At 38.7% G+C, this 18,426-nt stretch overlaps 1 protein-coding gene across 1 annotated transcript; it reads right to left on the reverse strand.

Annotated features, from left to right (window-relative positions):
• Positions 1–1,908: 1,908 nt before the first annotated feature.
• Positions 1,909–18,253, reverse strand: aqp3a (aquaporin 3a). Its single transcript, XM_061986626.1, has 6 exons — positions 18,096–18,253; positions 7,891–8,017; positions 7,673–7,810; positions 4,852–4,967; positions 4,539–4,756; positions 1,909–4,448 (listed from the first exon to the last, which is right to left on the reverse strand). The coding sequence occupies exons 1-6, from the start codon at positions 18,201–18,203 to the stop codon at positions 4,247–4,249; spliced, it is 909 nt and encodes a 302-aa protein (XP_061842610.1). The 5' UTR covers positions 18,204–18,253; the 3' UTR covers positions 1,909–4,246.
• Positions 18,254–18,426: the final 173 nt, after the last annotated feature.

The raw sequence follows: 18,426 nt of genomic DNA on the forward strand, positions 1-18,426 counted from the left end.
TGGTTCTGCACCAGTCAACCAGATGTTTCACCTCTTCCCTGTAGTCCATGTCGTTGTTGTCACAGATGAGGCCCACTACTGTTGTGTCGTCCGCATACTTCACAATGTGGTTAGTAGTGGACCTGGCGCAGCAGTCATAGGTCATCAATGTGAACAGCAGCGGACTCAGGACGCAGCCCTGGGGGGAGCCGGTGCTCAGGGAGCATAAACATAAAACAACGCGGTTGTTGGGATCCATAAAATACCCATGGCCTTATTCCTGAGATCGCAGTAAATAACATCCTGCGACTGGTTCGGCCGTGTTCCTTCGTTGTCCTCAAAGCTAAGTTCTATCTTTCTATTTCGTGTGCTTCTAAATATTGTATAGCCTTCTTTAGCCCTTCTCCAACACATTTTGTAGTCTTTGCAAATGTACAAAGCACTTGCTCTCTTTGTTTCGCCGCTTCACCTTCAGCCAGCTAGCCGCTAAGCTAGCGGAGCTAAGGTCGCCTGGGTCCGAAACCCCCCACTCCGAAGAAACGAAAAAACGTGAGTACGCTTCCGTGGTCTTCTTGTACCCTTCTCATGTGTCCGCCAGTTAGTGCAAAGTAACTTCGCAACTTTAGATGTCGTGGACACGCTTGCTAGCGTTAGCCTTATTGAACTAACAAGCCTAGTTTGTAGTAGCCTTAAACGGCCTAAGACGCCTAACAGATTTAGCTCGTTAGCGAGTCCTACACCCTAGTCTACCGGTCACCAAACTACGATGTAAACGGGCAAAAATTTGGGGTCCATAGAATGATCGCGCTATATCGAACTTTGAGTGTATGCAACCCCTTTAAGAGCCTTTGATCTCCAAGGTTTTAAGGCAGTATTCATTTTTATTTTAGTAACATGAGTTCAATTAAAGATTTAGTCCTTGTAAAAAATTACTTTTGAGACAAAGGATGTTAACATGCTAAAGATAAAGACTAAAACATTCAAGCTATTATGTAAAAATAGGGCGACTCTTGCCGCCAAAAATAAATATTAATGATTTATACTTGTTCAAATTATAATTAGTGAGCTTCACAGGAGTGTCTTGGTCCATTTTGGTCTGCCCTGTTTTTTACACTAAGCCAGGCTAAATCAAGTGAAGCAAATTCTCTCTTGGCTAATGTTCCAGAACATAACAACGAACCAAAGCAGATTTTATTTCATGAGGCTTTAAATATAGCATTCGGGGGTATACTTGTAATAAAAGTGTCATCTTGAAATATTGCTGTGTACTGCATAATAATAATAGAGTAGCTTGTTCGGTTTTAGATTACGTCTTAAGGAGTAATTGATGATTCCTACCTTTATGAGACTACATTTTTAACATTATTGCTAAATTAATTTACATTACAGGCGCCGAAGCTGACTGGATAACAACATGGCCGCATTTGTTTTTACAACTAAATACTAAGTTAAGCATTTTTAGTAGGGGTGAAAAAAAATAAAAAAAATAATCCCGATTCTAAATTGGTTCATAATTTTAAAAAATCGATTCCAAAAATGTATATTCATTTAATTTACCTATTTATTTTTTATAGGAATCAATTGTTATACCGAATAATACATGCTTACCCATCCCAATTCCACATTGATTCATAATTTTCAAAAAACGATAAAAAATATATATGCACATGTTCCTTTTTTTCATGAGAATCAATTTTTATTAAAACGTTTTTAGACCATGTCTATGCAACCAGAATAGCCGGGTTTTAAAAAGTTTTATTATAACTATTATACCAAATAATACATTGCGAGAATCGATTCTGAATCGACTTGTCATTGCAGGAATCAGAATCTGATCGAATCGTTTGATGCCCAAAGATTCACAAATTTAATTTTTAATGATAAATCAGTAGAATTGGTAAAGAGACAAACTTGACCTTGACAGTCATGAATCGATAAAAACACTTTATTGTATCAGTACAAAATAACAACCCCTCACCCGACATACAAAATAAATGTCATATAGTCTTGCACCATATCACGAGTCATAAAAGGTGCATTTTTAACGGTTCAATTCATGACTATGTACCTGTGTGGGGGGTAAAAGGGTCATTTGTGACAATATTATTAACATAGCCATGTTTACTAGACTCAAATAATCAGAATAAAAATGCTACATATAAGCACATCAATCAGAAGATTTGAATCCAATAAGGTCCAATGTACACACCCATTCAGATCCTGACTTTGTGGTTGGGGTGAATCACCTTCACCGGTCTTGAAAAGAGCCGAGCCGAGCAGAGCAGCAAACATGCATTTCTGACAACTTTTTTGTTAGAAATGTTAAGAGTTGTTGAATGTCTTGATAGAAACAGTGAGTTGTAGAAACAAATTCATAAAAATAATATTTTTGAAAAATTACCGAACATAAACAGAGGTGTAAAATTAAATGTGTTAGGCACAAATACAACTCTTTTTTTTTACAACATTGGAGAAAGTAGCATCTTTCTCTACTATTTCCACAAAAAATGGCCCAGACGGTTTATATTCTAACTAAACGCTTGGTGCGTGTTCCAATGGAGGCCAGCCGGTAGCCAGATCTTTTAGCTCGGTAGGTAGCTCACTCGCCTCTCCTGTGGACGACCTAGGTTTGAGTACAGGGCGGCACAGTAAAATCAGGGACCGAACCACACGGGTTACAGTGGTGCCTTGACCTGGATGAGAGTAAGGTTTCGTGGGGTTGAGCACAACGGCGGCCATGTGTACGTTGGTAAAACCTGACAACTTCAAGAGCAGTGCTGGCTATCTGGTTTTAGCTCAATTATTTTTCATGCAGACGGCCCAGGTTCGAGTCCCGGGCGGAACACAAAAAGCAGGGACTGAATAACGCGGGTTACAGTGGTGCCGTGACCCGGATGAGTGAGGTTTAGGGGGAAGAGCGCAACGGAGGGCCATGTGTATGTTGGTAAAAACACATTTCCCGACAACTTCAAGAGCAGTGCTGGCTATCGGCTTGATAGCCCGGGCTTTTAGCTCCCCCGCTTCTGATGCGGACGACACAGGGTCGAGTCCTGGGCTGAACAGAAAAAGCAGGGACAAAATAACGCGTGTTACAGTGGTGCCGTGACCCGAAGGAGAGTGAGGTTTAGGGGGAAAAGTGTAATGGAGGGCCATGTGTATGTTGGTAAAAACACATTTCCTGACAACTTCAAGAGCAGTGCTGGCTATCGGTTTGATAGCCCGGGCTTTTAGCTCGACCGCTTCTGAGGCGGACGACCCTAGGTCAAAAAATTAGAGACCGAATAACGCTGAATACAGTGGTGCCGTGACCCGGATGACAGTGAGAGTTCGGGGATGAGTGTAACGGAGGCTAGCCGGTGTTGCTAGGACATGTGAACATCGGGAAAACTTCCTTCCCTGACAACTTCACGAGCAGTGCTGGCTCGCTTCTGATGCGGACGACCTAGGTTTGAGTCCAGGGCGGCACAGTAAAAGCAGGGACCGAACCACACGGGTTACAGTGGTGCCGTGACCCGGATGAGAGTGAGGTTTAAGGGGAAGAGTGTAACGGTGGCTAGCCGGTGTTGCTAGGCCATGTGTAGGTTGGGGAAACTTCCTTCCCTGACAACTTCAAGAGCAGTGCTATCTCGCTTCTGATACGGACGACCCAGGTCCGAGTCCTGGGCGGAAAAGAAAAAGCAGGGACCGAATAACACTGAATACAGTGGTACCGTGACCCGGATGAGAGTGAGGTTTCGGGGGATGAGTGTAACGGAGGCTAGCCGACGTTGCTAGGCCATGTGTACGTTGGGAATACTTCATTCCCTAACAACTTCAAGAGGAGCGCTGGTTATCGAGTTGGACAACCGAGGTTCAAGTCCCAGGCGGAACAGAAAAATCAGGGAGTGAGCCACACGGGGTTTAACATGTAAACAGTGGATTTGGAATTCCGTTCAACCGAGTTTAGGATCGGATTGGAGACATTTTGCGCATGTAAACAAAGCTTATGTGATTGAAGGAATATTTTCATAAATTACTTAAATGGTTAAAATTCCTTGAAATTGCGTGGACTGGCATCATGTCTAAGTACTCATGTGGATTGAAATCACTAAAACTACACTGTTACAAGGCATCAAATACTGTTTGAACAAGAATTTTCAAAGCTCTCCTCCACGCATAATACAAATAACGACAAATTAGCTTCATTTTGATGATCACAGCATTCTGACAGGAGCTTAGAAAAGAGGATTGAGATGAACTGTGCTGGAAAGTGGATCAAAATCGGTGCTCAGTGCACTTGCTTGGCGGCCTCTTTCGACTTGTCGTTGGTGCTGACGTTAGTAAGTCGAACACTCTCCTCCTGCGCGTTCCTTCGGTCACGTACTTCGCCCTCCTCGTGGAAACCGACCATCATTTGGTAGATGATGACTCCGATGATCGTACCGAGGAAGGGGGCGAAAACAGGCACCAGGAACCAGCCGTTTCTGACGCTGAAAAGTCACCGTTAGGATTAGATCATGAGCACTTTTTGTCAAGAAGCTCACCAAATTACTATAATTAAGTGTAAAATGGGCGCTTACGTGAAAACTTCTGTGCCCCACCCGGCTACTGCGGTAAAAATGCGAGGTCCGAGGTCTCTGGCAGGATTGACGGCATATCCAGAGTTGAATCCCATAGACAGGCCGATGACCAGGACCACAAAACCCACAGTGAAGGCCTCCAGTCCTTGGGGGATGGGGTTGTTGTAAGGATCAACGATGGCCAGAATGCAAACGATCAGTGCCGCTGTGCCAATAATCTACAGTACAGATCCAGGGACGGATGGAAATTGTGAGTTTCATTACCAAAGCATTTTTGTGTGTGTAATGAATATGCAGTTGTTTAAAATCTTGCCTGATCAAAGAATCCATTGACAAGAGTGAGATGTTTTCCAGGATAGGTAGCAAATATACCAGCTGTCGCATTTGGTCCAGTCACATTAAATGCTCCAGGAAAGTCCCACAGGGCGTCTGAATGGGTTCAAGAAAATAACAGTTTTGTTGCCAATGAGGTTCATTTTACACATTTAACTCGGTCTTGAGTCAGTCGTTAATTTAATACACAAGACATGGACCGCTCGCCCTTGGCAGACTGCAAAAAGTGAAATCAAATCAAAACTGTGTAAAAATCAAGTACCATATTTGTCGGACTCCAAGCCGCAATTTTTTTCCCTTGCGGCTTATAAAATGGTGCAGCTAATTTACAGATTTTTCTTTGCTGACGACCATGTTTTGTATTCAACAAATATTTATCAACAGATACTGAAAAGGTGTGTTATTGTTTGTGCTATGGTGCCGTCTTCAGGACACGTTCGCTCGATGCAGGTGTCGCGGGTTGAAAATGTCCTTCCTTTTTTAATGCCTTGAACCAGAAGTTGAACAGTCTCTGGTGTTTCTGCTCAAAAATGATTCTTCATTTATCACTCCAAGCAACGTCTGTAGGTTTTATAGTATACCTAAAACTATTCTTACTTACTAAGCCCATGTGTGATGTCTAAGGGAGTGTTTTCATGCATATTTGTACGTGCTATTGTAATGCAATCAAGTTAGCATCGTTAGCATTAGCGAATATGCTTTAAAAGTGTCTGTATTATTATTAACTTACAATGGCATTATTTTTGTATTGTTTCAGTTTCATAAATTCACCAAGACGTCATTGTGGACTTATTGAGTCTGTTTAGCTGTTTGGAGAGCAAACAAGCCCAGCTAATAGGTCCATGGCGATGACTTCTGTTTTGTTTGATCATCCATTTTACTGCCGTCTGACAAGCACTGTTTGGAGATAATTAAAGTATGTAAATAAACATTTACAAAATCTTTTGTACCAGTGTATATCCGCAACACAAAGTAATATGTTTTTCTTCTAAAATTTGGTGGGTGCGGCGTGAATACTGGTGCGCTCTATAGCCCGGAATTTACGGTAATGGTGTAATTTTGAGTAACAATACAGTGATACCTCAGGATACGAGTGACCCAGCTTTTTTGGGGATACCAACTGTCTCTCTGTTAATTGTGATGCTCTATATTGTGCGCAAAAGTTCTGGTTACGAGCATTTAAACAATTTAGTTTTTCCGACTGTTGAGAGTGTGAAGGAGAGTGCTGAGAAGCAGAAGTGGATATTCATAAAATTAAAGAAAGAAATTATGAAAAAAAAAGACATCAGAGAGTGTGTGGCGAACAGTTCAAGCGTAGCACTGCTAGCCTGCACAATACTGAAGCAGAATGAGTTGATATTACCGATCAAGGGCATTTATCTATGACAATATGAAGAAGCTGCTGATGTTTGAATGAGAAGCAGCTCAAAGGATGTATTGTAGAAGATCCAATGCTGAACATTATCATTGTAACATTACTTCATAGATCTACTGTAGTTGTTGGTAATGCATTCTATTGTATTGTTTTCATACAATATTTCTTATCTGAAGGATATTTTTTATTTTTAAAAGGCATGTTACGTGCTGTTTTTAGGGTGCAAACACCAGTTGAATTGATTTTGAGGAATTTCAATTGGAGAGGTTGATTTGAGATACAAGTGTTTTGAGTTAAGAGCTCCGTCACAGAACCAAACTGGTAACTGAGGTACTAGAGTATGTTTTGTACATGCTTTAGTCAATAGGGTTTTGTTTCGTGTGATTTAAGAGACTTAGATCATTTAAAGCAACAACGTCCTCAACAGTGGGTTTGTGACCCCCAGAGGGTCCGCAGAGGTATTGCAAGGGGATTGTAAAAATTGTTGTAATCTAAATTAAAAAGGATTTTATATTCATAAATGCAAATCAACAGTGATCCAACACGCTGTAGTGTGGTTTAGAAACGGCAGGGACATGAACACATAAAGAATCATATTGGTTTATAACTTTTTGTGTTTATGGTAGCTAGCAATTAGCATGGCGGTTGTCAGCTACCAATTAATGCACCAGTTTTCAGCTAACGATTAGCACGCTAGTTGACTGCTAGCGATTGACGGCACAACCAGCCAGTTAACAATGCCAGTTGCCAGCTAGCTGTTAGCGACAATATACTATATTATATGTATATCTTAATATTGCACAAAAACAAGGTACCTTTAGGACTAGGTTAATTCTAAACATAATTTTATACAGGATATATAAGTAGAGGGCCCCTACCCCATCTCTCCATCATTTTGGGAATGCTTGGCCTGGAAATCGTTGAAGACCCATGGTTCAGAGTATATCTTTAAAGTACAAATATAATTTTAAATATAATATATGTACTGATTGTAAATGGTACACTGAATTTCTAAAACGTTAAATGACAAAATTCAGGAACATGTATAGTACACTCCAAATTTTTAGACACACCTTCTCATTCAATGCGTTTTCTTTATTTTCATGACTATTTACATTGTAGATTATCACTGAAGGCATCAAAACTATGAATGCACACATGTGGAGTTATGTACTTAACAAAAAAAAGGTGAAATAACTGAACTCTAGTTTCTTCAAAATAGCCACCCTTTGCTCTGATTACTGCTTTGCACACTCTTGGCATTCTCTCGATGAGCTTCAAGCACACCATGAACTTTGAAGCTCATCGAGAGAATGCCAAGAGTGTGCAAAAAGAATGCGTGGGGCCACCACACTGACACACATAAACATTCACTGTCAATGACTCAAAAAAAGGCTTACAGTTGAACCCAAATGTTAGGACTTACCGTAGTACATGGCAAAAATGACGGCCGCTCCGAGGAACCCGCCGATTGTCTGAAAGAGGAAGTACATGGGAAACTTTCTCCATCGTTCTCTGCCCAGCAGGCACAAGGCGAAGGTCACTGCAGGGTTCAGATGTCCTCCTGTGACAGCAAGTCCATGTAGACCGTGAGTAACGTTGCATCAGCTTCGTGGAATAGGAAACGTTAGCCTGGAAAGATACCTGATATTTGGCCACAGACGAGGATGCCCAGAGTGGCAGCAAAGCCAAAGGCAAAGTTGACGGTCAGGAACAAACCATGAGAACCACCGCTCAACACCAACTGGGCCACGGCGCCGCAGCCGAACATCTGGAAGACAAATGTACAGAATGTAACTTCTGATGTCAGATGGTGCGGAACTTGGACAATTGTACTGTAGCCTCAGAGAAACATGGTTATGACTTATTGTTTCAAAACTTTGGACTCACGACTTCGGTTCAGTTGGCTTCCAAAGAAGGGGGAAAGGGATCATTTGGGGCAGGCAGATTTAACACGTTTTTTGTTTTATCACTAATAATTAAGAGTGCTCACATCCAAACCACGATTCTTTTTTAACCCGATTATAAATCAAGTAATAATTTTCAAAAATCGATTAAAAAAAAAACTAATTTTTTTTAAAGTACGTTTTTAGGCCATCGCTATGGTTACGTCATACGTCAGCATCCAAAAGGAGGTTTTGTGACATGTACCAAACAATACATTGTGAGAATTTGTTTGAATGGAGGATCGTATGGAATTGAGTCAATTTGTCAGCCCAAGAATTGGAATTGGATGGCCCAAGGATTCCAACTTCTACTAATAATAATAATAATATTAATATATATATATATATATATATATATATATATATATATATATATATACACTGAATACATATATGTATATATATACCCCTAATGTATATATATTTATATATGAATATATATATATAATATATATTTATATATATATACACACACATATATATATACATACATATATATGGGAATATATATATGTGTGTGTGTATATATAGGGACGGCGTGGCGCAGTGGAAGAGTGGCCGTGCGCGACCCGAGGGTCCCTGGTTCAATCCCCACCTCGTACCAACCTCGTCATGTCCGTTGTGTCCTGAGCAAGACACTTCACCCTTGCTCCTGATGGGTGCTGGTTAGCGCCTTGCATGGCAGCTCCCTCTATCAGTGTGTGAATGTGTGTGTGAATGGGTAAATGTGGAAGTAGTGTCAAAGCGCTTTGAGTACCTTGAAGGTAGAAAAGCGCTATACAAGTACAACCCATTTATCATTTATCATTTATATATATATATATATATATGTATATATATATATATATATATACATATGAATATGAAATCCTATCATCTCTCACTCAAAGTTTGGAAAGCCAAAAAAATGTTCGGGGTGTTGATTTCCATGAGGTTTTTTTTCCCAAAAATATTTTGGTGTTGCCACCAGTGATGGCAATGAGGAAAAAAAGGGATGATGACTAACAAACCGCAAATGGAACTCCCTGTGATGCAGGAAAGCGGCGCACATGTCTCTGCCGTGAATGCTCATGACAATATAAAATATGGCTAAGATGACAAAATATATGTGAGGTTTTTAACTTAATAGACCATATTTTGTGTGTTGATCTTTAATCAAAGGTTAAAGTGAGTGCTACTGTACATCCTTTTTACACTTGTGCATTAGGGCTCTGCCAACTGTGGGGGCCCCGTTTTGCGTCAAGCAGTGCATGTAAAATGTCAATTAATGAACGACAGGGCGCTTCATGCATATTTCTAGCACATTCCTGCTCCGTCACTGGTAAGAACATAATGGCACAGTACATTTCCTTGTACAATTTTTCCTGCGGTGCGCAGCGTCAATGCTGGTTTTGCAAGGCAGTCTCACTGGGTTTGATCCCCAGTCAAAATTAACTTTTTAAAAAGGAGAGCTAAATTACGTTTTTGTTTTTATTTTGCACTAAAAATATATATATTATTGACCAATTGATTTCCCATGAATAGTTTAGGTCCCAAAACATTTTTTTGGGATTGAAATGTATAAAAATTGGTTCACATAAATAAAAAAGTGTGAAAAAATTCTGCTTAGGGCCCCAATTTAGACAGGGCGGGGGGCCTGCATATAAGTACGTTCTCTAAAACATTACCTGCACAGAAAATACATATTTACTATATCTCTTTTAATCGTTTCTTACTAAATGTATTCATTCTTTCTATTTTGACAGAAAAAAAACTTTAATATTATTTAATTGTGCAACAAATATTATAAAACATTTAATATTATATAATAATGCACCAAATATAACATTTATTTTCTAATAATGCAACACATATTATATTTTCCAAAAAAAGTAAATATCTGCTTGATTGATGATCTCAAAGCAAGTTATCCATTAAATTGTACTCTGTATTAGTGACAATATACTTTACATTAAAGTTTTTTTCAATTTACACACCGTAAAATCAACTTCAGATTTAACCGTAAAAATAACAGCGGTAGTTGTTACATTTGCAATAATATGCTGTAAGAACCACCATAAATTTTACGGTAAAATTCTGGCAACTGAGCTGCCAGGTTCTTTTTTTTAACCGTAAAATCTGCAGCTTTTTTTCAGTGTACCCTAAAAAAGATATAATAATCAAATGCAATGGAAATGGTGTACTAATATCACAAGACAAATCTTTATACATTTATATTCATGTATTATTCACTGTTACAAGGGGCCCTCTGAGGGTGTGGCCCTCAATGAAAACGAGTTTGACACTCCTGATGCAGGTAAATATTGTTTTTATAAAAGATTGTTTGTGTGTATTTTGGGGTGGATAATTACGTCAAGTACTGTTTTGGCAGATGACGAAGCATCGTTACTGTAAAGATTGCACGCCGGGTTATGTGCTTTCAAGCACGCACTGAAAGAAATGTGTGCTCCACACCTTCTCGCCCTAAAACTTTTTCTTTGACAAGCGGAGATTAACTTAAAAGATGCAGACTTGTGGCAACAGGACTTAATACCGCCCCATTAACACACCTTTAGATGCACTTTCTATACAAAGAATATGCACAAATGTGAGATTATTTAGTGAGTTTTGACCGTGTCATAACACCGGACAAGAGCACAATCGGCTTGCTGATTCAGCAAGTTATGTGGCGACAAGACAGCCTTCAGCACCGTGGGGGGGGGGGCCAAGCCTATAAAAACCCACAAAAACAAACATCTGGCAATTGTTTTCTAAGAACTGAAAGTTCTAAATAAAACCCCAAACTGTCTGCGTTGTGCGTTTTGGGAGCAGATGGATTTGATTCAGGTCGAAAACAAGCGAGACGATGCAGAAAGTGGGACGACATTTCAGTTGAACACACCTGTGTCAAATCGTTGGTGCACACGGCCCCCGGTCTGGGCCATTGTTTGCCTGTGTAAACTACCGTTGTGGCATGGCAGGGAGAGAATGTGAGGTGAAACTTCTCTCTCATCAAATCAGGTCGTGTACACTTTTGTTCCGCCTCTTTGTGCTTCTATGTGTCACCGTCTCACTCCTGTGCCACACCTTTGTGTGTCCTTTCATTTAGTCGATGCTAATCATGACCACAAGTGTGTTTCATGTGCTCGTTAGACTTTGTGACGGTAGTCTGTAAGGACATAGTGTTCAAAGAGCAGGATCAATTAAGGCAGGGGTCTTAAACGGGCCCTAATTTGGTGTCCCCTCAACTCAACTTCATGGTTTAATGCAGAGGTGTCAAACTTGTTTTTTATCGAGGGCCAGGTCGCAGTTATGGCTGCCCTCAAAGGGCCATTTGTAACAGTGAGTAATAAATAAATATACTTTAAATTGTTTCATGATATTACTACTCAATTATTTATCAATTATGTATATTTTTTTACATACACTGTAAAAAAAAAAGTTTAATAGAAGAAGAAAAAAGACAGCTTAAATGGCAGAATTTTACCGTAAAATGTACAAATATTTTACAGCATATGAAATTAAAATTGGAAAAACAGTACCACAAATTTTCATGTAAAAATCTATGGTTGTTTTCACGGTGTTGCCCAATGTGTGTTTATTTCACTGTATTTTTTTTTTGCGTTTTCACCATTATTGTAATTAGTAGGGGTCAACAACAAAAAATCAATTCACACCCAAATAGCGATTCTTAGTCATTTCAGTTCTTAATCGATTCATAATTTTCAAAAATCTATAAAAAAAATAAAAACAGAACAAACAAACAAAAACAAAAAACTAAAATATATATATATACATACATATATATATATATATATATATATATATATATATAAATACATTGAAATACGATACCAAAGTACTTATTTGCAGTATTTTACTTACTTAAAGTCAAATTTTGGCGAATGAGCTACTGTTTTTTCAGTAAAAGTAATTTTTACAGTGCACAATTTGATGGATATCTCGCTTTAAAATCATGGGTCAAGCCAATATTTAAGTACTTATTTTCATTGTATTTTAAAAGCTATGACATTGCTGGCAGTATATGTATTTTTTCAGTCAAAATGAAAAGTGGAATACATTTAGTAAAAAAAAGGCACAAGTCTGGCCCTCGGTCCTTGAGTTTGACACCTGTGGTTTGATGTAATTGCGACCTGTGTTAATATATATTGAACCCCGCTAAAAAGAACACTAAATACACCAACAGTGCAAACACAAAACTTCCAGCACAACACACACCTATTGGGCAACACAGAAAGCAACTTCCTGTAAGGGGGCTGGAGCCTATCCCAGCTGCATTCAGACAGATGGGCGACCAAAAATGATCTGTTTCTCAGCTGAAGTCTACAGGTAAAAGCCAGTAAATTAGAATATTTTGAAAAACTTGATTTATTTCAGTAATTGCATTCAAAAGGTGTAACTTGTACATTATATTTATTCATTGCACACAGACTGATGCATTCAAATGTTTATTTCATTTAATTTTGATGATTTGAAGTGGCAACAAATGAAAATCCAAAATTCCGTGTGTCACAAAATTAGAATATTACTTAAGGCTAATACAAAAAAGGGATTTTTAGAAATGTTGGCCAACTGAAAAGTATGAAAATGAAAAATATGAGCATGTACAATACTCAATACTTGGTTGGAGCTCCTTTTGCCTCAATTACTGCGTTAATGCGGCGTGGCATGGAGTCGATGAGTTTTTGGCACTGCTCAGGTGTTATGAGAGCCCAGGTTGCTCTGATAGTGGCCTTCAACTCTTCTGCGTTTTTGGGTCTGGCATTCTGCATCTTCCTTTTCACAATACCCCACAGATTTTCTATGGGGCTAAGGTCAGGGGAGTTGGCGGGCCAATTTAGAACAGAAATACCATGGTCCGTAAACCAGGCACGGGTAGATTTTGCGCTGTGTGCAGGCGCCAAGTCCTGTTGGAACTTGAAATCTCCATCTCCATAGAGCAGGTCAGCAGCAGGAAGCATGAAGTGCTCTAAAACTTGCTGGTAGACGGCTGCGTTAACCCTGGATCTCAGGAAACAGAGTGGACCGACACCAGCAGATGACATGGCACCCCAAACCATCACCCAACCATGCAAATTTTGCATTTCCTTTGGAAATCGAGGTCCCAGAGTCTGGAGGAAGACAGGAGAGGCACAGGATCCACGTTGCCTGAAGTCTAGTGTAAAGTTTCCACCATCAGTGATGGTTTGGGGTGCCATGTCATCTGCTGGTGTCGGTCCACTCTGTTTCCTGAGATCCAGGGTCAACGCAGCCGTCTACCAGCAAGTTTTAGAGCACTTCATGCTTCCTGCTGCTGACCTGCTCTATGGAGATGGAGATTTCAAGTTCCAACAGGACTTGGCGCCTGCACACAGCGCAAAATCTACCCGTGCCTGGTTTACGGACCATGGTATTTCTGTTCTAAATTGGCCCGCCAACTCCCCTGACCTTAGCCCCATAGAAAATCTGTGGGGTATTGTGAAAAGGAAGATGCAGAATGCCAGACCCAAAAACGCAGAAGAGTTGAAGGCCACTATCAGAGCAACCTGGGCTCTCATAACACCTGAGCAGTGCCAGAAACTCATCGACTCCATGCCACGCCGCATTAACGCAGTAATTGAGGCAAAAGGAGCTCCAACCAAGTATTGAGTACGGTATTGTACATGCTCATATTTTTCATTTTCATACTTTTCAGTTGGCCAACATTTCTAAAAATCCCTTTTTTGTATTAGCCTTAAGTAATATTCTAATTTTGTGACACACGGAATTTTGGATTTTCATTTGTTGTCACTTCAAATCATCAAAATTAAATGAAATAAACATTTGAATGCATCAGTCTGTGTGCAATGAATAAATATAATGTACAAGTTACACCTTTTGAATGCAATTACTGAAATAAATCAAGTTTTTCAAAATATTCTAATTTACTGGCTTTTACCTGTATATGGACCACAGAAGTACTCAGTTGTAATACACTTTTCCACCACTTGTGGCAGTAATGACAATATCAAACAAGCAGTAGAAGTCTGCAGCTAAGTCATAGAAGTTTATTCAGCGCAAAATTAATGACTAAAGTGGTGAAGCTGTATTTTCATTTGCACTTTAATTATATTAACAGTTTTTACTTAACAAACATATATATACAGTATATATATAGTATTATCATTTACTTAGAATTAATTTATTTTAGCACTGCGTAATTGTATGTACATTTATTTTACATCAGTTTTTATAAGTCCCTTCTTTTGCAATTTATTTTGTTTTTTAATATTTTTGCAATCAGCCTGACCTAAGATAGTAATCGTTGTGATTAAAACATGGTTTCATATCATTTGACAAGGTTTAGCTTGTTAAACTGTAAGTAGGGTTATTGAATATGATTTAAATCAGGAGTAAGATGACCAATTAAGTGGTAATATTTGACTGGGACTTCGGACCCAGGGTCCCTCTGTAGTGAACAAGTTGGGACCCGAGGCCAAAAAGGTTAAGAATCCCTGTACTGTCCAAAGGAGCTCAACAGTTTCAAAATATACACGTTTTATGTAAAATTTTTAATTTTTAATGACTGTCATATTTTAGGGGCACTTTAGCTGTTGGTTGATGTAGAAATTCAGTCACAAAGTTAAAAGGTGTTTGGGGCCCTGCCTTACCCCTAAGTCCACCTATAAACCTAAATAGAGTCTGGGACCCCTGAATTAAAGCTTATTCTATATATTTACAAAGTGTGGCATAGTGACCATCGACCTCAAAGAGTATTATAGTTTGGAGCCTAAAAATAATTTTATTTGGAGCCCTTCCCATGTATGTGGAAATTTGCCATTATTTTCTTATCAATGACGGAGCAGAAAGGGGCTAGGAATACGTTTGCTGTAAAATGTAATATAAAGTGCTGTGCCGTTCATTCATTTACATTTTACATGCACTTCTTCACGCCAAACGGGGCCCCTACTGATCCTGGGGCCCTATAGGGAGGGGATCCCTAAAAAATGTTTTGTGGCATTTTCTGCTCTCTTAAAACTCTGTTAACTCTCTGAATATAGAAACTTAGAATTCAATTATTTTTGCCTTTAAGCAACAAAAAATAGCTTAACAGGTTTGAAAATAATGTTTTGTTTAGTTTTTCCTTAATCTCTTTCTTTGAAAACTGTTCTATTTTATTCTTGTTTATATTCTTTTTAACCACGTGACTAAATGTGTGAACTACTTCTATCAGCAGTTATAAATTGTTCAGTATGTGGGCTCTGTACCGCGGATGTCGTTGTGGCTTGTGCAGCCCTTTGAGACACTTGTGATTAAGGGCTATATAAATAAACATTGATTGATTGATTGAGTTTACCAGGAAACGCTCAGAGACTCTTCGACTTGCTTAACGGCAGTTGCTCTCTGTGTTGCCCAATGTGTGTTTATTTCAATGTATTTGTTTGTGTGTTTTCACCATTAATATAATTAGTAGGGGTCAACAACAAAAAATTAATTCACATCCAAATCACGATTCTTAGTCATTTCAGTTCTAAATCGATTCATCATTTCCAAATATCGATTAAAAAAAAACCCAATTACAAAACAACAAAAATATATATATATGTACTGTGTGTGTATATATATATATATATATATATATATATATATATATATATATATATATATATATATATATATATATATATATATATATACAGTATATATATATATATATATATATATATATATATATATATATATATATATATATATATATATATATATATATATATATATATATGTATGTGTGGGAAAAAAATCACAAGACTATTTCATCTCTACAGGCCTGTTTCATGAGGGGGGGTACCCTCAATCGTCAGGAGATTTTAATGGGAGCATTCGCATACCATGGTTTATATAGGGCACGGAGTGGGTGGGTACAGGCTGGCCTAGGGGCGTGGTGATTGGCTCATGTGTTACCTAGGAGGTGTTTCCGTCTATGGCGGCATGCTGTGACAATTTCGCTGCGCTTGTTGAGGGATGACAGGTCTGGACGGTAAATAATAAACAGTTTCTCTTTCAAGCATAGGTTGCATCTTTTATTACCACTATTGTAAGGTGTGCTGGATGCAAGAATTTGCCATGTTATTGAATATTCAACATTATTGTCTTTGAGGTCCCAAATGTGTTTGCTGAGTTCTGTGGTATTTCGCAGGTTTTTTGTTCCTGAAAAAACCAGATGGAACAATCACAAGGCTTCTTTCAGGAACAAAAACCTGCGAAATACCACAGAACTCAGCAAACACATTTGGGACCTCAAAGACAATAATGTTGAATATTCAATAACATGGCAAATTCTTGCATCCAGCACACCTTACAATAGTGGTAATAAAAGATGCAACCTATGCTTGAAAGAGAAACTGTTTATTATCTACCGTCCAGACCTGTCATCCCTCAACAAGCGCAGCGAAATTGTCACAGCATGCCGCCATAGACGGAAACACCTCCTCGGTAACCCATGAGCCAATCACCACGCCCCTAGGCCAGCCTGTACCCACCCACTCCGTGCCCTATATAAACCATGGTATGCGAATGCTCCCATTAAAATCTCCTGACGATTGAGGGTACCCCCCCTCATGAAACAGGCCTGTAGAGATGAAATAGTCTTGTGATTTTTTTCCCACACATACATATATTGCGCTCTACTACGGTATCGAGCACTATTTTTTGGATAACCTTATTAAGACATATATATATATATATATATATATATATATATATATATATATATATATATATATATATATAATATATGTTTTAGGCCATATTGTAAATTGTGACCTGTTTTGAAAACATTTCATTATATTTATAATTACCACATAAAACATTGCGAGAATCGGTTTGAATCAAGAATCATTTCTGAAATGAAACCCTAACCCCAGGAAATCGGATTGAATCCTTAGATACCCAACGATTCGCACCCCTAGTAATTAGCAAGTTGGAGACCCTTGTTCAAGGTGACCGAGCGACTGGTTCAAAACCTAGCACAGTTTTTTTTACGAATAACAGATAAGAACATTCAATAACGGAAGGAACTTTGGAGTGGTTGGGAGCCCATTTACTCCAAAAGGGGCTCTGAAGCAAGGCATCGGTAAACCCAAACTGTTCTTCTGAATATGTATCTACATAAATAGTTAATTTCTTCATTTTGCATTAGTTTTTTGTCTGTAAAATGTGCACCCTATGTGATTTTAATACAATTAAAGACGGCTATAGCTACATTACAGATGTTTAAAGTGCATTATTACATAACACAACCACAGGCGCCCACACACAAACGTTGAGGTGTGAACAGGATGTATTTAAGGCCCCTCCTATACATCAAGTACTGTGTGCATTAGATACACTTCACTCTGGACTCCAACGCAAACTTAGCTTACATTTACACAAAAGTTGCATACAAAGAATACGACTTTGCTTCCTTCGCGGTGTGCGCTTGGCATATTGGGCGCTTTCATCGCTTTGCAAATATTGTCACAGAAAATTGATCCAAGGAGCGACGGCAGGGTTACTGATTAGACTGCAGCATAATAGAAACAATGGAAAGTGTACAAAAATGACTTTTGAGAGCAGGTGGAGCAAGTGATACAAACATTCATGACTGATGATGAAAGCAAGTATTTATATATATATATATATATATATATATATATATATATATATATATATATGTATATGTATAAATGTGTGTGTATATATATATATATATATATATATATATATATATATATATGCAGTATATATATATATATATATATATATATATATATATATATAAACACATATATATACACATATGCACAAGACACAAATATATATATATGTATATATCTATATATACAGTATATATATATATATATATATATATATATGTATATATAGACTTATGACATATGCACTTACCACAAGGATGAGAGTCCCCAGACATTCCGCCAGGGCCTGGCGGAGGAGCAGGTTGCGGATCTGGAAGGTCCTGGACAGTTTTTCCAAATATATCTTCTGTCTGCCCATGTCGTCTTCTCGGGTGGAAGGAAATATAGAAGGCACACTTGGTTGGCGGCTTTCGCAGAGCGGATGTGAAACAGGAAAGACCAGACTTCTCTTTTAAAGACAAGAGACTTGGGCTGGGCCGATGCCAACCCGAAAGAGCGGCTCCACCTACCGAGCTGCAACACACGCCTCCAGTCCCCGCCGCACGTCAGTGTGTGATTCACAGACAGGTTTATTAGCTGAG

The sequence above is a fragment of the Nerophis lumbriciformis genome, linkage group LG12 (assembly GCF_033978685.3).
Source record: "Nerophis lumbriciformis linkage group LG12, RoL_Nlum_v2.1, whole genome shotgun sequence".
NCBI classification, from domain to species: Eukaryota; Metazoa; Chordata; class Actinopteri; order Syngnathiformes; family Syngnathidae; genus Nerophis; species Nerophis lumbriciformis.